The 22,819-nt window shown below is 38.9% G+C and overlaps 3 protein-coding genes across 5 annotated transcripts; 2 read left to right on the top strand and 1 right to left on the bottom strand.

Annotated features, from left to right (window-relative positions):
• Nucleotides 1-21: 21 nt before the first annotated feature.
• Nucleotides 22-10,016, top strand: LOC148406293 (polyadenylate-binding protein 1A-like). 3 transcript variants are annotated; one of them, XM_088405210.1, is made up of 15 exons: nucleotides 22-1,045; nucleotides 1,251-1,372; nucleotides 3,229-3,422; nucleotides 3,766-3,881; nucleotides 4,126-4,265; nucleotides 4,345-4,439; nucleotides 4,532-4,669; nucleotides 5,423-5,518; nucleotides 5,579-5,936; nucleotides 5,997-6,107; nucleotides 6,175-6,290; nucleotides 6,592-6,670; nucleotides 6,785-6,915; nucleotides 7,796-7,875; nucleotides 8,006-10,016. In XM_088405210.1, the coding sequence occupies exons 2-14, from the start codon at nucleotides 1,306-1,308 to the stop codon at nucleotides 7,859-7,861; spliced, it is 1,707 nt and encodes a 568-aa protein (XP_088261336.1). In that variant the 5' UTR covers nucleotides 22-1,045; nucleotides 1,251-1,305; the 3' UTR covers nucleotides 7,862-7,875; nucleotides 8,006-10,016. The 3 variants fall into 3 exon arrangements, with proteins under 3 accessions (XP_088261336.1, XP_088261334.1, XP_088261335.1); XM_088405209.1 differs by lacking the exons at nucleotides 22-1,045; nucleotides 1,251-1,372 and adding an exon at nucleotides 1,750-2,123; XM_088405208.1 differs by lacking the exons at nucleotides 22-1,045; nucleotides 1,251-1,372 and adding an exon at nucleotides 1,747-2,123 and having other exon boundaries at nucleotides 5,579-6,107.
• Nucleotides 9,291-11,838, bottom strand: LOC148406292 (type-4 ice-structuring protein-like). Its single transcript, XM_088405213.1, has 4 exons — nucleotides 11,739-11,838; nucleotides 10,821-10,886; nucleotides 10,612-10,735; nucleotides 9,291-9,629 (listed from the first exon to the last, which is right to left on the bottom strand). The coding sequence occupies exons 2-4, from the start codon at nucleotides 10,864-10,866 to the stop codon at nucleotides 9,416-9,418; spliced, it is 384 nt and encodes a 127-aa protein (XP_088261339.1). The 5' UTR covers nucleotides 10,867-10,886; nucleotides 11,739-11,838; the 3' UTR covers nucleotides 9,291-9,415.
• A 3,347-nt stretch (nucleotides 11,839-15,185) lies between these two features.
• On the top strand, nucleotides 15,186-22,758 carry lix1l (limb and CNS expressed 1 like). The gene is made up of 6 exons (XM_088405667.1): nucleotides 15,186-15,717; nucleotides 18,558-18,721; nucleotides 18,802-18,942; nucleotides 20,011-20,106; nucleotides 20,199-20,276; nucleotides 20,604-22,758. Exons 1-6 carry the CDS (start codon nucleotides 15,351-15,353, stop codon nucleotides 20,853-20,855), a joined length of 1,098 nt encoding a protein of 365 aa, XP_088261793.1. The 5' UTR covers nucleotides 15,186-15,350; the 3' UTR covers nucleotides 20,856-22,758.
• Nucleotides 22,759-22,819: the final 61 nt, after the last annotated feature.

Genomic DNA, 22,819 nt, shown 5'->3' with positions numbered 1-22,819 from the left:
TTACCTGCGATATGGTACGATTTTGTTTAAACCTGCAAAAGTACATGCTAATTATGGAATTTTTCTAATAAGTTTTTCTGCAACCTATAACTAATCCACAGGGGCTAAAAGTTGCGTGCTGTCAACATGACATTCCTTGATTTACGGTTGCACTGACGTAGAACGTCACGACGTATGAATTTAGTTCATTTAGTTTTACAACACTGACCTCTAGTGGTCAGTTAAAGCCTCCAACATTTTTTTTTTACGCTAAATTGATAAATATCCTGTAAACTCTACATTTAGTCTGAATGTGTGCGTTTGATCAAATCTCAATATTAATCAGGTATTAGCGATGTGGTTATGAAATGCCAACATAATTGGAGGGAATCGAACAGTTTTACCGTTTGGCCACTAGATGTCGCTATCGTTCAAGTATTTGGTAAGTTGCTGTTTTGGAGCAAAGTAAAATTGTTACAAAGTAAAATTGTTACTTGGTTATTTTTTTTTTGATACTGTTAAAATAGCTGATCAGTGGGATTGAATTGTGTTGTGTACCATAAAAAAAGTGAATTCAAGTTTGGTGCAGGTGTGTTTGAGTTTTGCGTGGAACATGGGAGGAAGGAAACTATTGCCTGTAAAAGTTGACATGAAGCCAAAATGGTTCTTTTCCACTATCTGGAGCTACACATTATTGTTGAAGACGACCTTCCATTTGCGCATCGAAAACTGAAAAGAGATTAGTCCTATGTGCATGAATGTATCCTTCTCTACATTTGGCATTAAAGCCTGGAATTCCACTGAAGGTCCAAGGTTCCACTTTTGATTTAATGTCTGGCCCTGGGAAGCTCTATTTATTCATTTCAAAGACAGCCTCCCCTATTTTTGAGATATAAAGCTATTTTTTTTCTTCTACAAGGAAATGCTACCACAGTTTATATCTATGAAAAAATTCACATCTCGACTTGAAATGTTTCCTAGGGTTCTGCTTCAGTTTTCTTCTCCGGGAGAACCCACAAAAAAAGATCGTCTCTGAGACCCTGAATAGTCAAAATCCATGCGAAAGGTAAAGAACACTTTAAACTTGCACATTTTTACAAAAGAGATGAATAAACAGTACAATCCTTGATCATTAAATAACCACTTCAAGGCCCACACTTTATACTATAAATCAACTTGTTAGTAAATTGAGACGAGATGGTGAACAATTTTCTATAGGCTATCTGGCTATTTGCTTTTGTGTGATATTTATAAAAATCTTGGCCTCACAGTTCAGGGACCCGAGTTCAAATCACCCTCACTCCGGCTTTCCTGTGTGGAGTTTCCATGCTCTCCCCGAGCCTGCGTGGGTTCTCTGCACTCTGGATTCCTCCTCCAAAAACATGCAAGACAGGTGAATTGGACACACTAATTTTGTCCTTAGATGTGATTGAGTGCATGAATTGTTGTATATATAACACTTGGATCGTCACTGATTAGGTTGTATATACATAGTGTAAAAATGCACCTTCCAAAATTACGCAACGGCCATTTTTCAAATTACAAATTGTTGGATATTTGGCCTTTATTAGTGTGTTTAAGTGTGCCTAATATTATGACCACATTTCCGAAAAAAAAAATCGTCCCGAAAACGCGTCATTTAGTCGCCTTTCAAAAAGTCGGGCGAGCACACAAAACCGCGTCGCCTGACGTGTAGGCCACAAACACTAACGTCTCTCTGTGACTTTTTTACGTTGTAATAAAGCGCCAATTGCCATCAATCGACGGCGGTGACAATTGTGACGAGTGTTCATTACACGGAACCGGCGAAGCTTGGCAACTTGGGCTAATCAAAAAAAAAAAAAAAATCTAAACGCCGGTCGGGAGTAAATCTACGCCCGGGGTTCGGTAATCAACCTGTAGAAAACAAAAGTTTTCGGTCCCAGCCCCGGGCATTAAATAGAAAAAAAAAAGGTCATATTTTGGGGGGTGTCCACCAATGGCAGCGCTGTACGTGGGTGACTTGCACGCAGATGTTACAGAAGCTTTGCTGTATGAAAGACTGAGCCGGGTAGGAATCATTTTATCCATCCGGGTGTGTCGTGACATGATGACCGGGCGCTCGCTGGGATACGCCTGCGTCAACTTCCAGCAGCTTGCAGACGGTAAATAACAATAATGACTAATGACTGGGTATTTCTGCGGGTTTCATGTTCGAATCCTGCCATGGGAAGTTATACATTGTTCATACATTACAAAAACATGCTTGTTGAATACATCCAAGGCATTACATTTGACTTTGTTGTGAATGTTCTCATGGCGGAATGTGATTGGCTAACACCCAGTAGTTGTACCCCACTTCTCTCACCAAATACTATAAGCCTTATAATTAAGACAAAACGTGCTGTAAGTGTCAATATCAGCTATAAATTACTACAGTGGTGAGCCTTTATAATTAGATGATCACTTTTCCCTCAGGCGCCTCCTGGTCACAATGACATCACGTGACTTCTCTGCTTTACGACGGTGCTCTTTAAGTTTTACTTGCATTACAATATTAATATATTATAATTTGTTGCATTGGTGAAATTATACAAATACAAAAAGGTAATCAGATTTTTTTGTTGTCCTTTTTATTTTGTTGATTCGAAAAAAATGGAACGTCGTCTTCGGACCTCAGCAACAAAAAAAAAATCTAAAATGAGTTTACAAAAACAAGCCAATTTGTTACCTAATCATGCGCCTATGACAGAACTGAACTTTTACCCGTTTAATATGACGTACCCGGCGTTTTTTGTTGCTGTTTTGCCAGGCATGACACATAATAAAAATAATCCGATGACATTGTTGAAACTTCATATTTACTCTGCATTTTTTGTACAGCATTGGAAAACAATTCTAAATGTCCGTGTCGTGTTGTCAAACTATATTAAAACAAAAAGTACAGTCTCCACAATATTTTTCCATTTTTATATATTTTTGAAAACGCTCCAAGAAACCACTCAGGGGCGCTAAAGAGCCACATTCTGCTCTCGAGCCATTAATCCAAGATTAAATTCTCACAAGGAAATTATCCAACATTAGACCCTGCACACACACATTAAAACGAAGTTTCTAAAATGCCTTTAATTGCGAATGTAATGTGTTTATTTGTCTATGTGCCTTGGGATTGGATGATGACCAGTCTGGGGTGACTATAAAATGAATAAATGCTAGTTCCTACTTAAAATAAAGCTTTTTAATATGAATCTGATGATTTTTCTCTCACAGCCGAACATGCGCTAGACACAATGAACTTTGACCTGATCAAGGGCCAACCCATGCGCATCATGTGGTGGCAGCGGGACCCATCGCTAAGGAAGAGCGGCGTGGGCAACGTCTTCATCAAAAACTTAGATCGCTCCATCGACAACAACGTTCTGTACGACATTTTCTCTTTCTTCGGCAACATCTTGTCTGGCAAGGTACGAACAAATTAGCGTTAATCATGTTTGGATGTAAAAATAATGAATATAAAGCCAGATCACATTTTGTACATTATTTAATGCAAATTAGCAATAAGTTGCTTCATGTTCCAATTAATTTGCTCTCAATTTGAAACAAAACTTCCTGTCAGGGCATTAAAAAGTGTTACATTTGATGATGCCTGCAGAAAGTGTTAAAATCTCACATATCAGACATTTGCGAATCGTTGCACAAGATCATGCTCTTGAAGGCCCGCATTCATAAACTGTAAACAATACTTGATAAAACGAAACTCTCAAGTCACACTTTTACTGTATTGGAAGACTTTCCTTCTGCTTGTAGGTGGTGTGTGATGAGAACGGCTCCAAAGGCTACGGCTTTGTGCATTTTGAGACTCAGGAGGCGGCCGAAAGAGCCATCGTGGAGATGAACGGCAAGATTATTAAGGACCGAAAAATGTACGTCACTAGATGGTTAAGTATCGATTTGAAACTTAAGTATCTTGGATTTAATGTCTGGACCCTTAAAAAAACGTGAAAATACATTCCTGGCATTGACTGAGTTAAAATACAGGCAATAACGTTTCCACACTTAAAATTTCACCCACACATGCTCCAAGTGTAAAATAGGTTTGTAAGTTAGGTGGGAGCAGCTAAATTTTAGGGAATAATTTTTTCCCCGTTGAATTTTCCGTCTCATCAGATTCGTGGGCCACTTCAAATCCCGCAAAGAGCGCGAGGCCGAGCTGGCGGTCCAAGCCAAGGAGTTTACCAACGTCTACGTAAAAAACTTTGGCGACGACGTGGACGACAACATGCTGAGGGACATCTTCAGGACGTACGGTGAGCGAGGCCCTTCCGCAACTCCGTGACGTGTCTTTGAACATCCTGACTCGATACCGTACCGATGTGTGTCGCCTAGGAAACACCACCAGCGTCCGCGTTATGACGGACGAACACGGCTCGTGTCGAGGCTTCGGCTTCGTCAGCTTCGCCAGGCACGAGGACGCCCAGAAGGTAAAACAAAATGGCGGGAACACATTGTCAACGTTATTTTTTTTTTTCTTTCATGACACTTGTTTGGCTCATCCTAACATTTTGCTTTTTAGGCAGTGGATGAGATGAACGGCAAGGAATTCCACGGCAGGCTGATCTACGTCAGTCGCGCTCAAAAAAAGGTGGAACGCCAGGCCGAGCTCAAGCGCAAATTTGAGCAGATGAAGCAAGATCGCATCTCGCGCTACCAGGTCGGTTTCCATCATAACAATATAACCTCCTAAAAACATAACCAAACATGGCGCACGATTTTGTGTTAAAGTAGACTACAGGTGTCAAACTTAAGGCACAGGGGCCAAATCCGGCCTGCCACATTATTTTATGTGGCCCGAGAAAGATAATTACCGTATTTTCTGCACTATACGGCACACCTGAAAGCCTCATTTTTTTTTTTAAAAAGATGATGGTGTGCCTTATAATCAGGTGTGCCTTATATATGGATGGATATTGAAATTGGGATTCGTAGATGGGGAAAAAAATGATAGCTTTACCTGTTTCTTTTGTGTGTTTACAGTTGAACAAAGTTGTTCATATTGACATTGAGTTATTATGCTATTGAGAGTTTAGAGTTATTATTTGAGTTGTTATTGTTATTACTTTGAGTATTACTATATTGTGATTGAAAAAGTTGTAAAATATGTCATTAATTGAAGGTGCGCCTTATAATCCGGTGCGCCTTATACATGGAAAAAGTTTTAACATATGTCATTAATTGAGGGTGTGCCTTATAGTCCGGTGCGCCTCATAGTGCGGAAAATACAGTATGTCAATTTCCATGACCCTTGCTAAACCCAGTTTCATATATATATATATATATATATATATATATATATATATATATATATATATATATATATATATATATATATATATATATATATATAATTTTTTTTTTTTTTTTTTTTAACTGACCTGGCAGTGAATGAGTTGAATTTTGTCCCCAGGGCGTCAATTTGTACGTGAAGAACCTTGACGACAGCATCGACGACGAGTGCCTGCGAAAAGAGTTTGCGCCCTTCGGCGCCATCACCAGCGCCAAGGTACCGCCGCCGTCATTTCCGCCTGTCTCCTAATCGCCGACCCCGTCCGAATGCGTCCAGGTGATGACACAGGGCGGGCGCAGCAAAGGCTTCGGCTTCGTCTGCTTCTCGTCTCCGGAGGAGGCCGGCAAGGCGGTGGCGGAGATGAACGGTCGCATCGTGGCCACCAAGCCGCTGTACGTGGCGCTGGCCCAAAGTAAGGAGGAGCGCCAGGCCTACCTGACCCGCCAGTACATCCAGCGCATGACCAACACGCGGCCCGTGCCCAACCCGGTCATCAACCCTTACCAGGCGGCGCCGCCCCCACCGGCCTATTTCATCGGGCCCATTCCTCAGGCGCAGAACCGCACCGCCGCTTACTTTCCGCCGGCTGCCCAGGTGGCGCAGCTGTGTCCGAGCCCCCGCTGGGCCACCGCAGGTACCCGCTTACGACACGGCGCCGGAATCCGATACAAAGTAATCTGCCGTTCTTGTGTAGACTACCAAAACGTGTCCGCCGCCGTGCGGACCTCGGCGCCGAGCCCGCCTGATTTTACATCGCCGCGGCCCGCCTCCCAGAGCGCCCGCGGGATGTCCGGCCAGCGTGCGGGTCAGTCCTCTTTCATCCCAACGTCCTCCTAAAAGTACGACCCGGTTCTAAAAAGACATCCTCACAGGGTCCCAGACTCTGAGTCCCCGACCCGATTCCCCACTCAGCCCCGTGTGTGTGGTTCCTCAGTACAAGTTCGCCACGGGAATCCGCGGCCCCTCGAACAACATGCCGCCTACAAAGGTAAAACTTTTAAATAGCACATGTGTCATGAAAGATCCAAATATTTGCGTTTTGTCCATTTTAAGGGGTGGCTAAGATAACAACCAATCATAGCTCATCCTGAGAATGTCACCTGACATGAGTCTGCCGATTGGTCGTTATCTGAGCCCTGGCAACTATGATATGTTGATTCAACAGCGTCTCATGAATGTGCCTGGGATTGAATGTCTGGATTCTTAAGACGTATAAATACGTCCTTGGCATCGAATGAGTTGAGCACGTAATCATGAATTTCCTGCTTTTTTTTCCCCCCTGGCCTCAGCCTACGGGCCATACTCCGAAGCCTCTGACGGCCTCGGTGCTGGCCGCCGCTCCCCCGCTGGAGCAAAAGCAGATGCTGGGTAAGCCTGCCCCTCCCAACATGAAACTTATTAGCTGTTATATAGCATGTTTTGTTTTTTTCTTCTTCCTTTGCAATGCGGCATCCGAATGAGCATTGTGTGTTTGTGGTCCAGGTGAGTGCTTGTTCCCACTCATCCAGAGCATGCATCAGGACCTGGCGGGGAAGATCACCGGCATGTTGCTGGAAATCGACAACTCCGAGCTGCTCCACATGCTCGAGTCCCCGGAGTCGCTCACTTCAAAGGTGAACTCTCGCTCTTTCTTTCTTTCTTTCTTTCTTTCTTTCTTTCTTTCTTTCTTTCTTTCTTTCTTTCTTTCTTTCTTTCTTTCTTTCTTTCTTTCTTTCTGTCTTTCTTTCTGTCTTTCTTTCTTTCTTTCTTTCTGTCTGTCTGTCTGTCTGTCTGTCTGTCTGTCTGTCTGTCTGTCTGTCTGTCTGTCTGTCTGTCTGCTTTCTTTCTTTCTTTCTGTCTGTCTGTCTGTCTGTCTTTGTCTGTCTTTCTATTTTTCTTTCTCACTTTCTCACTCTTATTCTCTATATCTTTCTTTCTCTCAATCTTTCCTCTTACGTGGCCTTCTTTGTCTTTGTTTTTCTTTCTTTCTTTCTTTCTTTCTTTCTTTCTTTTCTTTCTCTCTTTCTTTCTTTCTTTCTTTCTTTCTTTCTCTTTTTCTCTCTTTCTTTCTCTCAATCTTTCTCTCAATATTTCCCCTCAATCTTTCCTCTTTTTCTGTCTTCTTTCTTTGTGTCTCAATCTTTCTGTCTGTCCCTCATGCTTTCCTCTCTTTCCCTGTCTCTCTTCTCTTTCTTTGTCTCTGTCTCTCTCGCTTACTGTGTCCTTCTGTCTGTCTTTCTTGCTTTCTCGCTTTCTTTCACTCTCATTCCCTCAGTCTTTCCTCCGTGTCTCTTCTTTTTTTGCCTTTGTCATTCTTTTCTTTCTATCTTTCTTTCTTTCCTGTCTTTCTCTGTCGAGCTTCCGTCTCTGTCGTTTACTTTGTGTGTATGTATTTCTATGTCTCATTCTTTCTCTTTCTTTCTATGTTGTCTTTCTTTGTCTCCCTCTTTTTTCTTTCTCTTTCTCACTTGCTCTCTCTCTCTCTCACCCACAAAATAAATATGGTCCTTGCAGGTGGATGAAGCTGTGGCCGTCCTTCAGGCTCATCAGGCCAAAGAGTCTTCCCAGAAGGCTTACTGATGCTCCACTGTGAGGTAGGGCCATCACAGTACAATTTTAACAGACAGCTTATTTAAAAGCAACTATAAAATATATAAAACACTGCGTGTAAAAGAAACGTGTAAAAGGTGCTTTATTGTTCAGGTTTTGTGATTTTTCTCACAGACCGATGGGAGTCCTCGAGGTATGACGCCCAGATGGCCGTAAAGGATCTAAAAGAAACACGCCGAAGTAAACAGAAAACATAGTGAGTAGATGAGAAGTCTGGATATAAGTAAAGAAAATATTACAACAGGTTAACAACATAAAATAAAAAAAAAAATCAGAAAGCATGTAAACAGAATGAAAAATGGAATACAAGTAAACAAAAGTATTAGAATACATGTAAACAACATAAAAAAAATATACATGCAAACAAACCATAAAATCAAATATAACCAAAATGCCCATGAGCTTGATTAGGTAAATTAAATGGCAAACTTGAAATATTTTTCTATGAAGGGGGTTCAAAGTGAGTCTATTCTACTGATTTATATATACATATATATATTTATACATCTTTGAAATGTTGACGCTGTACACTTAAGATGAGAAAGCCTGTATTATTTTTTTCCGTATGCTCATGTAGTAAATAATCCCACTCTGTGGCTCTTTTTTCTGTCAAATGTTAAACCGATTGATAGATGACTTGTCAGTTGAATCATTGTTTTTTTTTTGTTTTGTTTTTTAATGGAAATAAAAATCACTGTTTTTGTTTGAGGAAAGGAGTCTATTCGAGCGAGACGTTCATTTTTTTCAAGTGGATCAGTATAATCAGTTTTTCCTAATAGTAATAAGAGGCATTTATTTGGTCGAATGGACAGCATATATTTTTCCTAATAAGAATAAGTGGTTTTACATTTACTTTTTCAGAAATATCTGTTTTTATTTTAAACAAAAGTGTGCTTCTATTTTGTTTTTTGTGCCACGAGAAGCCTGTTTTTACTCGTTTATTTCTTCAAACCTGGCATCTATTTTTGAGAAAAAAATAGCTACAATTAAGTAAAGTTTTCATAATACGAATGAGATGGATTAATTTGCGCAAGCTATTTTGATCAGTGAACAAATGCAAATATCAACTGTTTCTCTTATTATGAATAAGTGTCATTTATTTGAGAGAGGCATTAATTTCTTCAAGTGGATGACTGACTTTTTTTGTGTTATAAATAGAAAAAAATGTCTTCATCTTTTGGTTTTCTCTTGATGGATTAAATGAGGCATGTTTTTTTTTTTTTGCAATGGCATTTAAACTGGGTGAAGATCTAACACGATCCTCGTGAAGGTTTTCTGGATGAAAAATTCATGAGTTTATGCTTTTTGAGTATCGAAACTCCTCACCCCCGATTGATGCCACACTCCATCTGCAGTTGAGTCCGGGCTACTACTTTGATAGGAAAACAGGGCAAGCTGATGTGTTTCAAGATTTTATTGCACTTTGGTTTTGGAGATGAAATCATCCATGTCACAAAGATACGGAAACACGTGTAGGAGACAGTCAGTCCATGATGGTAGAAGATAGCTGCACGTTCCTTTAATTTAGTTGGTCAGGGCCTTGGCCTGCTCAGTCAGCTGCTTGAGGATGGCCTCCATCTGCTCCTGGAACTTCTGTACCATGGGCTGCATCTGGGTCTGGAGGTTGGTGGTCATGGGCTCGATCTGCTCTTGCATACTGGCGGCGGCTGCCCTCATCTGCTCCTGGACCTTGGTCACCATGGGCTCAAACTGGCTTCTCTGCTGCTCCAGGAAGGCCCTGAAACATGCGTGGATGACATCAGTGCCTCCACCACCAAAAAAAACAACCAACCAGGATATTTTTGCCCATATATGGCAATTCCCATTGGTGATAGCATTAACCCCTGGGGAAATTTGGACCCAACTGGTGCTTCTTGATGTTTTTGATGTGTGATATCAAAGCGAAAGCATACAAAAAAACACTAGGAGACTAAAATATTGCATAGATTGTCAAAACATGACTTTCGATATGGCACGTGGCGGGCCCTTCTAAATGATTGCAAATGGGAGGTCAAGAGGTACACCCTATAGGTGTCAAATTAAGCCCATGTCAGGCTCATTTACTGCCATTCAAAACTGGAAATACTGTCAAATTGATTAAAAACCGGATTTTTTTTTTATCATGCATTTTCTCCTGATTTTTGCATTAATATTTTCTACAGCAACTTAGGACATTTGCAAGCCTTTCAATGACTTCGATGATTGGCTTAGCCTGGACTCCCATAATTCAAAAGTCTTCAAAAGTCATAATACTCTCTGACATAATAAATATTCAAATTTCAATGAATATACAATAGTTACAATAGAATATATAATAGTCACTTTTGCTATTATCGCAATTTTACAATTTTTGTACAAAATATAAAAATATATATGTATGGATAGGTGAGATACCACTGAACATTTCGAGGGGTTCAAAGTAAAATCTATATATTTGACAATGTTATGACCCTTTCAAAGCCAGCCCAAATTGGGTGATAATGATGCCAGGCTAGTGAAAAAATCCCAGACACCCAACGGTTAAGGTAGCAGCATCAAAGGGACGGCCTTGACAGAAGCCACTAGGGAGCTGAAATTTCACCTAGATAGTGAAGACCACTTGATTTATCCACCAGGAGGGTACCATCCCTTGGCTAAAATTTAGCAAATGATGTGGAAGAAAGTGACCGAAAAATGGTCACAATACCGCGACGGTTCACTGGCTGCAAATGTCTACTCACTGAGCTTGGCTGCCCAGTTCCTGAGTGTTGATCAGCTTGCTCAGCTCCTCCGTCATTTTGTTCTTGATCTCCTCAAATTTCTGGCTGATCATTTCCAGGTCGCTAGCGTCCTGGGCAAGGCTCCCTGTGGAAACCACATCTCTGTCAGTTTTTTTTTTTTGGCAGGGTAAAAAAATGGTGCATTTATATTTAAGCGAGTGCCGCCCTACCTTGAGCCAGTGCGATCACAACAAAGGCGGCGATGATGAGTTTCATGGTTGCTGATAGGATGAGGCCTACAAAACAACACAAAAAAAGTTGACTTTTTTTTTGTTTGCATTTTTTGTTTAACTTGCGCAAATTTGGAAGACTTACGGCAATCTTATTTCATCCTGTGCAATTTTTTAGGGATTTACAATAACTAGCACAATTTATGTGAGATTTATGACTATTTTATTCTGATATTTGTGTTTTAATTTACTTTTCAACTATGCAAACTTACTTTAATCTGCAATGTCTGTAAAATTGGTCTGTTCCACCTTTTGGGATTTATGGTAGTCTTGTTCTGAGCTATGTAACTTTTGGGGAGATTTACACTATTTTCGAAACTAATTTATTAGTTTATAGTGGCAAATCTATGCGAGTTTTGTGACCATTGCAATTTTTGGAAGATTTATAATCTCATTTAGATTTATGTAGTAAAGGATTTAACTGCCCAGTTAATGAGCATTTTATTTTACTGTTGGTTTTGTGAGATTGTAGTCAATTTGTTTTACCCACACAGCTTGTTGATTTTTTTTTTTTGTGAGATTCACGGTAGCTAAATTTTCTAGACCTTTTTTTCACTGCGCAACTCGTGTTTTTTAATTCTGCAATTACTGTGAGAGTTATGATTAAGAGTTATGATTAAGATTTTTACCTGTGCAACGCTTCATTTTTGTTTTTAGTTGGCGCAACCATTGTGGCGATTTAACCGTTCTATTTAACCAAGCGAAGCCCCTTTTGGATTCACATCAATCTTATTTTAACAATCACGACACATTAAATTGACCTCGGATTAACTTTAGGTGCTAGAATAAATATTGTGAGAATATTTGACTATTTCAAACTATGAAAGAGATCTTGATGACGAGTTGAATAAAACATACCTGTAGCACAGGAGGATTCGGACCGGATGATGGTAGCTCCTTGCCGGGTGGAAAGCCTTCTTATAGCCCCTCATTGGGGGCAGCGTGTGTGCTCTTGATTGTGATTGGATGAGATTTTGATCCTCAAAAGCGATTGGAAGATTTGCGCCACTGACAACACATTGCCGTGACCCTTGTTGCTGCGAGTGCCACTTGGCCAAAGTGAAGCAAAGTCCAACTGTTGTGTTTATGCTTGTTTGCGTGTGTGTTTGCGTGTGTGTGGGAGTGTGCGGAGGTGTCTTATCATGTTGATTAAATGAAACACTTGATGACTTGTCAGTGAATGATGACGCAGGGGCCGGTACATTTAGTCCTGCCACATCAGCTTCCTGATAAAACACGTTGCATCATTTCCTCGTTGAAGTCGTCAGTTGTTTTTTTGGCTTTATTTAGACCAGGAACCATTTTAGCTCTCATAAAGGCTTTAGTGAATTATTATTCATAGTTAAGTGCAACTTATCTCTGTCAGAAAATTTTCTATAATAACAATAATATATATATATATATATATATATATATATATATATATATATATATATATATATATATATATATATATATATATATATATATATATATATATATATATATATATATATATATATATATATATATATATATATATATATATATATATATGTGTATATATGTGTATATAATATTTATATTTATAAATATATATTTTAGTATAGAAAATTTTCTTACAGAAAATTCAATAAAGTCAATAAATAAAGTCATTAATTGTGGATCACATTCTTGCCCTTTTTTTCTTCAGAATAATTTACTAAAGCCTTTATATATATATATATATATATATATATATATATATATATATATATATATATATATATATATATATATATATATATAGTATATATATATATATATATATAGTATATAAAATAATTAACAATTTTTACTAGTGATTTATATATAAGATTGGCAAGAAAATATTTATATAATTTTGTATATATATATATATATATATATATATATATATATATATATATATATATATATATATATATATTAGTATATATATATATATATATATATATATATATATATATATTAGTATATAAAATAATTAGTAACAATTTTTACTCGTGATTTATATATAAAATTGGCTTGAAAATATGCATATACATTCGTATTTTACATTTTTAAATATTTTGATTTTTTTTTTGAGACTCCAGATATTAATTCTAAGGATTTTAATGTATTTTCTTGTTTATTTTTTTCAAGTAGGAAGGTCAGACATTTGATAGCACTGAATCAGTTAATAGTGTCATAAAACAATCACAAACCACACCATTATTCGTGTCTTATAAATATCTGCATCAGAAAAAAAGACCTGTAACTGACCGTTTATAGCATCAAAAAATAATCGCAAATTGTGTATTTTGTGATTATTAGCTTCTCCTAAGTACTATATAATGCTCATTTCATAGTAGTAAATATTAACCTCCAACGTTTTTGCTGGGATTTTGTTATTTTAGGCTCAATTATGTAATGCGATTTAATCCGAAATACGCATCATTGCTCTAACCTGAGGAGCATGTGGACCTAAACCTTCTACCTTTGGTTGCCAGGTGTCCGTTTCCCTATCATATCTTTATGGCTCCTTGTAAAGTCATTAATTGTGGATCACACTCTTGCCCTTTTTTTCTTCAGTGCCAGAAGCCCACGTGTGCTCGTAAATAAAACCTCTGCCGATAAATCCTTCTTTGTGCTCTGAAGTTTCTTAATGTAAGCCAGATGAGGGGAATTGTGGGAATGCGCAGCATTTTTTTTTTAGTCCTAGCTAGTCTGGAGCACCAGTGTGGTGCTTTGTTGATGTTTTCATCTTACGGGTTGTGAACAGAATCATTTGTGAAATTGTGTGACGTAATATAAGTTGTTATATTCATGACAAGGTTTTAGTTAATAATAGTTTATATGCCAAGCCTGTGTCCATGCTTTACTTCTCTATGAAATCAGGTCTCTGTTTTGTACCTCAATTCGAATAATTAGCCTAGAACTCGTTTGACCTAGAATTGATCCAAATGGCCGCTTCTGACTTGGGTTAAATTTGGGTTTCAATTGGGCAGAATCTTTCAGACAAGTTTGTGTTTGCAGTACAATTGGAAATGGCCTCCATGCATCTAAAATGGCCGCTTCAAAAACAACATGATGGACTTCCTGTGTCTTTCTGGTCATGGATTTTTGAGAAGCTATTCTGCTTATCATGCACAGTTCAGTCTTCGCTGACTGAATTTTTTATTTTTGTCCATGATGTACTGAACCCAAAATTTCCTAAAATGAATGCTTCAAAACAAATTATAACACTGTTTTAATTGATTTTTGAGACTTTTTTTCCACTTATGATACATACTCATGATATACAATGCTATGAGATTTTATCCTACTCTCTAGATGTTACCCAAAATTAACATAAAATGGCTGCTTCAAACCAAAACATACACAATGCTATTAAATTTGATCCTGGTGCTAAATTTTTAAATTAAAAAAAACAATGGGCAATTCTGACCAAAATACCGCATTTTATCTTTTTGAGAATGGATTCTTCAGACTTTTTTATGTGTCTACTTTGTTTTAAGTTTGATCCTGCTCAGTCAAACTCTCTTTGGGATGTGAATTTTTCATTTTTGTCTACGAACAAAAAAATTAACATAAAATGGCTGCTTCGAACCAAAATATCACATTTCTGAAACGTTTTTGTGCATCTGTTTATGATACACAATGCCAAATCACAGATTGTAAAATAAAACTGTCTTCGGAGGCAGAATTTCCGAAACCAAGCCAAAATGGAGGCCATAATGGAACCAGATATGTGCGTTGACATCATCTATCGCAATGTGGATCTCTTCAAAACAATGTTCCATCTTTTCTTCTCTGGCCTTCTACCAGACCGCAGAAAGAATGAACATTTATACAAGACATGTGGGGGGAGGTAAGTATGGGGCCAGGTCCCATTTCCTCCTGTTTTTTCCATCACAAAGTTGGTGGTCTCAAACATTGAACGCTATTATGCTAATCTTCTGTTGCCACGTCGGGATGAAGTGTAAAATGAAAACATGGTGCATTGTGTAGAGTTGTGGTGAATGAGGCACATTTGTTGGGCAGACTGCACGAAACAAGAGGGGGCTCAAATTTCTTGGCCTAATATTTCTGACTTTCCAGTGCTGCCTTCACGTCATGTATAAAAATCGGTGAACTGAGAACTTCACGTAACAGAATGATTTTTATTAGATACAAGTTAAATGTTGCGTGTAACACTGTGTGTAATATACTTAAATGTTGCTATCTCGTTTTGTTGAGTGCAACTTGAGAGAAAACAGCTCGTATTTAATGTTTTATTGGTTGGTCGTGTGTTTTACGTGGGGTCCCTGAAGGCAACTCGACCAGCAGTCCAGGCAAGCAGGATGCAGACCAGAACAACAGTCAAGTACAGTTCAGGGTTCCAGACGGACAATTTATTTTAAATCTTTCCTTTTTTCAACCCACAAGCGACCGCTTACTCGCTCGGCACCGACTCCTCTCGGATCCGGTTCGAACGTCGCGTTTCGGACGATGGAATCTCACGTTCTCCCGGTCCATATTCGCCCTCAGCGGCTCCAACCGGGCATCGGCTTCGGTTCGGGGCCGAGCGTCGGCGGGACGCTCCGTTCCTCGTCGTCGCTCCGTCCCGGGGTGACGGCGCCGATTCCCCCGCTGTTGCCGTCGCCGCCGTCGCTGGCCGCCTGCTCGGGGCCTCCGCCCCCGCCGCCGCCGCTGCAGCTCCACAGCTTGTACGGAGGAGGCGGAGGCGGAGCTGGGGGAGCCGGACTGGGTCTCCCCGCCGCCGGCCACTCCAACCCGGGGAACCCGGCGGTACTGAAGGAGGCGGTGGAGGCGGTGGTTCGCAGTTTTGCCAAGCACACGCAAGGCTACGGTCGAGGTAAGCACTTTTTTTTCCGGCACATTTTCACACACTTTTTAGACCGATAAAACTTTTGGGGTCTACGGAGAAATTATTTCATGGACACCCCCAAATCCCTTAAAATCCACTTAAAATGACTACGTGTGCCAATAAAGAAGAAAGTCGCACTTTAATAATCATTAGATTAAAACGTAATGCACATATCTATTTTATTTAATAACGTCGTAAAAATCTCCATTTCAGTGATTCATTTGTTTACCACTAGAGGGAGTCTGTTATACCATTTACAGATTTACACAGTTAAAAAAAATATTTTGGCGTCTTACTTTTACGTCATTAAATTTCTGAAATAAGAGGTCTACTTTAGTTGGCATGCATTTCCCCTAACTTTGTTATTTCAAAACAACTCTTGTTGTTTTGAAATTATTCAGTTATTCTTTTGTTCACCACGAGGGGGAGTCTGTTATGACGTTTATAGTCTTTTACAGTAAAAAAATATACATATATTTTAGTGTCTTTCACCTCAATTACATTTCCGGATCTGGAATACGATGTCACTCAGATCATTCAATTCTATATGAATGATAACCAAGATATTAACGACTCCTAAAAAAAAGCTTTTAATTCCGATCATTACATTTAAAATCTGACCTTTTTTTTTAAACATTGTTTTGCTAATTTACACAATTTTTAAAGATCTTTACTCAAGTGATATTAGTTTAGGATTCAGGTGCTTTTTTTGCACATTTTTCAAGGGGGTGAAATATATTAACATGAATAAACAAAAAAAAAACACTTTTCACGCGACTTTCATCCTGAAAATGACACCTTTAAAAATCTTTTTTAAAGTTACATTCCAAGTGTGTTGATTTCAAGTCCTTTTTCAACTCAGTGTGACATGTGTTCCAATTCATTAAAGGATTAGCTACTAAAGCTTAAACAGAGATTACATTAGCGATCAATAAGCTTCTAAAGCCATTTAGATCAACACAACATTTTGCCTATCAAAAAATGATCACGTTTATTATCAAATATTAACTATGTATTTTTTATTGTCTTTCGAGTTTACTATTTCTAAATCTCGTCTTGGTGATCCACGTTTTTGAATGTTAGGACATTTTGTGTGTATCGTTACTGCAGGTGTACCTAATGAAATGTCCACTGACTGTAAACAAACATGGTGCTTCGGCTACTGAATAATAATAGTTAAAATAGCAGGCATGTGGATGATCATTACAGGCTAGGGAAAAGTCGCCTGGGCGACATCGTGATTTACGCCGCAAATCTTCCGATGTCATCCGGCCAAGCGTTGGATGCACGATCCAAAAGGAAGCGGGCCGCCCCCATTGGCGGCGAGCCGCCGCGGCAACATTCGTCACTTTTGACAGCGCTATCATATCATCCTGCTGGACCTTTGCAAAATATTTTTATGGCTGTCTTTTTTTTTTTTGCTGACTTTTGCAGACTTTTATGATAATCTGGAGATGCGCCTTTGCAAGCTCCACACCCTCATGATTCATGATGGTGGGAAGGAACCAAGTCAAATATTTTGTCAGTGTGCTTGAGCAGATTTCGAAGGTATCTGTATTTTAATTCAGTGATTGAAAAATTTCTATTTATTCAATCTGGCGAAAAGTATTAGAAATACTGTAATTGCCTGTACATATTAATTTAAGATTACAGTATTTCAGAGCCTGTAATTTTACTCAATTTTATCACTACATCAAAGACGTTTCACGTAATAGGGAGAGCATTGAAAGAAGACAGTAGGGAGCTGAAATTTCACCCATATGGAGACATGTCAAAGTTCAACATGGCACAACCACTTAGTTATCAAATTTCCAAGAGTTTGCTGCCCCTTGGCTAAAATACTACCAGAAATACTGCATAATACGATAGTTAAGTATTTGTACTCTTTATTTAACCCTTCTGTTACGTTATGACTCATTTGAAAGTTAGAGTAGTGCTGCTCTTAAGAAATTAACACAAATTGTTGGTTAAAACAAAATTATGGCACTGGATTTGGATTTGACATTTTTTCCTTTTAACATTTTTGATAAATAATCCAAACACGGGTCAAAATGACCCTCGGATATTATTGCTGTTTGTTAGTTAACATTATTAAACACACAAAAAAAGTCTCTGAAACGTTTGATGAATTACACATTTCTATTTCAGAGAAACAAAGAAAATACACGGGTATAAGTCAAGTATTAACTTTGTTACTTTCTGAGCGAGTTTTTGGTGTTTTTTTTGATAAATACACACAACTCCGAGTCATATTCACCCAGAGATATGATTGCTGTTCTTGAGAAATTAACATAAATTGTTGATTAAAACAAACTGCTTTTTAACCAACAATACTTAGTTTTTGATAAATAAGCAAATCCTGGGTCAAATTGACCCAAGAATATTAATGCTCTTTTTGAGGGGAAAAAAACAGAATCACAAGATTTTTTTATAAAATTTTTTACAATTACTTTTTTTATTAAATATGTTTCTGAAACATTTGGATAATTACACCTAACCCTGGGTCAAATTGATCCAGTACGTTTGTCACTTTCTGAGTGTTTTTTTTTGATACTTTTGGATAAATACACACAACTCCGGGTCAGATTGACCCAGAGATATTATTGTTGTCCTTCAGAAATGATCATAAATCTCTGGTTCAGGCAAAATATTGGATTTGGATTTTACGCATTTCTGACAAATTTAGGTGACCAAATATGCCCCGGGTCAAAGTGACCCAGAGACATTATTGCTGTTCCTTGCAAGCAAACATAACAGGAGGGTTAAGTACATGGAGTGAGTTTTTATATCCTCCTAAAAAGGCTTTTTTGTGTTGTTGTTGAGCATAGTGAACGTGGTGGAGGCCTTGCAGGAGTTCTGGCAGATGAAGCTGAGCCGCGGCGCCGACTTACGCAACGGGGCGCTGGTGGTGTACGAGATGGTGGCGTCCAGCAGCCCGCCGTACGTCTGCTACGTCAGTCTCCCGGGAGGCAGCTGCTTCGGGAGTTTCCAAGTACGCAGCCTTCCTTCCGGATTTGACTTTCTTAAACAAACGTGTAAATTCCCACTCTCTCTTTTTTTTGTTTTATTTAGTTTTGTCCCACCAAGGCCGAGGCCCGACGCAGCGCCGCCAAGATTGCTCTCATGAACTCGGTTTTTAACGAGCATCCGTCCCGCCGCATCACCAACGACTTCATCGAGAAGAGCGTTAGCGAAGCTTTGGCTTCCTTCAATGTAAGTTAGCCACTTCAGATTTGCCAAGTTATTATTAAATCCCTATAAATGCCAAGAACGACTTTAGTCGTCCTTGAGAGTGAAAACATTCAGTGCCAACAACGAGTTCTGTCGTTTTTAAAAAAAAAAAATATTCTTCATTGGGAGATGTTGTGTTTACTCCACATTCAAAATCATCATCAATCAGAAAATAAATATAATACACATTTAACATTTCTTAGAAATTGTAAAAATTCAAGATTTTAAAGTTAACTATTTAAATTTGAATTTAAAAATTTTAACATTCACATTGTCTGACTAAAAGAAACAAGAGTTGGACCCCTAATAAAGTTATATAATTCTTTATTTTTTGGTAATTAATTACATTTTTTATGTTACTGTCTTTTAGTTACAATTACATGGTTTCAGTTCACATTCAAACTCTTGATTAGATTTAAATGAATTTTTGATGTTCTAGTAGGCTTTTATTGACAGTTTTTTGCTTGCTTTTCATTAGCATCCATGCTAGTTAGTTGCTTAGTTCGAGTTGCTATGTTACGGTCTTTTAGTTGCAGTTACATAGGTTCAGTTGACATTTAAACTCGTGGTAGGGGCCTCTGATTAAATCCAAATGACGTTTTGCTGTTCTAGTAGGCTTTTATTGACAGTTTTCTGCTTGCTTTGCTTTAGCATTAATGCTACTTAGCAACTGTCATTTAGTTACATGCGTTTACCTCACTTTCAAACTCATGTTAAGCACCTCCGATGAACCCCAAATAAAGTTTAGCTGATCAGGTAGACTATTATTGACAGTTTGTTTTTATTTTGCTTGATTTGCTTTAGCATGTATGCTCCTTAGTTACAGTTGCTATAATGCAGTATTTTACTTACAGTTACATGGATGCAGTTCATATTTACACTGATCAGATTCAAATAAAGTTTTGTTGTTCTAGTATGCTCTTGTTGACTGATTTTTCTCGCTTTGCATTAACATCTGTGTTAGTAACAGTTACATGTGTTCAGCTCGCTTTTAAATTGATTTAATGTGCAGATTTTCTGTACATTCCAGTAATTCTGCATTTGCCACAGGGAAATAGGGAGGAGGCCGATAACCCCAACACGGGAATCGGGGCGTTCCGCTTCATGCTGGAATCCAACAAAGGAAAATCAATGCTGGAATTTCAGGTGCGTGACCGACTGATGATAATTCCCATGAAGCGTTCACTTGCAGATTGGCGCTTGGTAAACCACAGTTTTGTGTGTTTTGGATTGTTCAGGAGCTGATGACCGTCTTCCAGCTTCTCCACTGGAACGGAAGCCTGAAAGCCATGAGGGAACGCCAGTGTTCCCGTCAGGTAGCTTAGCGCAGATGCTTCCAATCGTCACCCTGTAACGGCGCAATTGCGGCTTCCTGGGTTTTTCCCACGCCATTACGTCGCTTCTCGCATGACACTTTTTTTCAGGCCCGAGTTAGCTTGGAAAATTCGAGCTGGGAAATATCACTGTGAAAAGTGTTTTTGCACAAGATCAAGTAAAAGATCTTCAACATATATATCATATAACATATAAATGCTTACGTTTTTACAAGTGAAGTACACGGTCCAAATTTTGGACAGTCCCTAATCTCATTAAACTTTTGAACAGAATTGAACTTTATTAAGTTTTTTTGGTTCATCCGACAGGAAGTTCTGGCCCACTACTCGCACCGGGCGCTGGACGACGACATGCGCACGCAGATGGCGGCCGACTGGGTGAACCGCGAGCAGAGCGTGGCGGGCACCGTCTCGCGGGAGCTGGCGGCCACCGAGCGCGAGCTGGAAGAAGCGCGGCTGGCCGGCCGCGAGCTGCGCTACTACAAGGAGAAGAAGGACATCCTGATGTTAGCCGTGGGCCAGCTGAACGCCGCCAACGCCGCCACGCTGCCCTCGCACTAAAGCGGGTAACACCGCGTGAAGATTGTTACTAAAGCACATCCGGCCATGATACAAGCCATAACTAGGGGCTTGGTACCTGTTGTTGCCTAACAGTGTTGTTGGTTTTTTTGGAGGTGAATGTACAAGGCCGTTGGCGTGGTATTTGCTGCGCTTTATTGAAATTATTTTGCAGTTCAGCATTCAGGTCAAGTGAACGTGAAGTTTAAAGCAAAATTTTAAATGCTGAATAACACTGCAGGTAATTGGCTTTCCTCAAAAAAAAAAAAAAAATGCTGGTATTTACCCATAGATGCCAAAAAATGGCTCCAAAGGGCTACTTTTGTCAAAAATTAACGCCTCAGCTCACATCAACATAGTTCATTGGTACCAAGACTACAGGAAAGCACTACTTTTATCTGAATGAATCTGTTCAACTTACTTCAATCTAGTTCTTTGGCGCCAAGATGCCACAAGATGGTTGGCCTGTTTTTGACTAAATTTGTCTCCTCAATTCACTCCTACATAATTCTTTTTTTTTTTTTACCTAGAAGTTTCAGCAAACCAAGGCTTTTTTTTTTCCTTAAATGACGCTCCTCAGCTCATTTAAATATTGTCTTTTGACACCAGAATGGCGGTCCTATGCCACAATATAGTAGCAAATAGCTACTGCATTCTAAAGGAAGTTCCTCAACTCCAACTTAGTTCCAGGACATCCTCTATTGAGGGCACTAGGACTTAGTAGGGCAGCCGGAATACTTCAAAATATATGTATCAAAAAACAAATGTCCACTACAGTGGACACAAATAAAAATGCTACATGAAAAGTACACAGAGCCTTTTGTTAGCAGTATTATGCATGGAAATAACATTATTGTGATCAGGTGTAGCAGAACTTGTGATTTCCATATCGTCGCAATGTACATTTTCACTGCATCGCATCAAAATGCCGAGCAGTTGAAAAGTCTTCGGTACAAAAAGGACCTTATTTCTCGAATGCCTCCAATGTGACTTCCCGCTAATTTGAACCATTTATCATCTGTTTCAAAAGAATTTGAGTAGGCAGCCTCGGGAAGTAAATTGCTAGCATGCGCGCTCAAGTCATTCCTCTCTTTTGGTACACAACATTAGATTAGGAAGGATTTAATCATCACTCTGAGACATGTTTAATCCCTACAGTAATTTTAGTTTGTGCACAAAGGGTGGAAATGGTGAACAATAGAGCATTCATGTGACGTCGCGCTCACTCTGTTTGGCAGCTGGATCACTGCTCCTATTTTTATGCCTTACACTTTACGGATTGGATGATTGTATTGTCTAACATGCAGAGTAGAGTATGTCAATGTAAGCAGGAGATACGTTACTTAAGCCATGTCTATCTCATTACAGCTTTTGTTCTTTGTATTAAATACAACAGTGAATAGGAAAAGTCTACTCGCCCTCGTGAATCATGGTTTGCGACTAGGAAAATGACAGGAAAAGCCTACTAGAGCTTCTGAAATTTATTTGCGGTGATGCTGAGATATTAAGTTGTGACGTATGTGCTGACACTCGTTTTATTTGTGATCGGGCTGTTCAAAAACATCCCCAAGTTATAACAGGGAGTGCACACTTATGCAATCACAGTGTCTTGCGATTGTTTGTTTTTATCCCCCTCGCAAAAGGTGCAAGTTATAGGTCACATCTGGGAAAAAAAAAAAAAAAAAGATTTTCCAGGGGTGTGTAGACTTTTCATAGTCGCTGTATGTTTTGCCTTTGGTGCATGATTTTTCTAGTGTCTTTGAACTGAACAGTATTGGTTATTTTGTAAAGGATTTTTCAAAGTCATTATTGTGTGAATTTTCTATGCGTGTTTTTGTATTCAATGTTTATACATTTAGTAGATTTATATGTAATAAAACACACAATAATAAATGTTTACACATGGGATGTTTCCATTTTTTTCAAATGTGCATACACTTCCCAGGAAATGATAGAGCTCAGTCGTC

The sequence above is a fragment of the Hippichthys cyanospilos genome, chromosome 21 (genome assembly GCF_059441005.1).
Source record: "Hippichthys cyanospilos isolate Australia breed blue-spotted pipefish chromosome 21, RoL_Hcya_1.0, whole genome shotgun sequence".
NCBI classification, from domain to species: domain Eukaryota; kingdom Metazoa; phylum Chordata; class Actinopteri; order Syngnathiformes; family Syngnathidae; genus Hippichthys; species Hippichthys cyanospilos.
The sequence above is the reverse complement of the archived record's forward strand: the minus strand, read 5'-3'. Positions and strand labels throughout refer to the sequence as shown.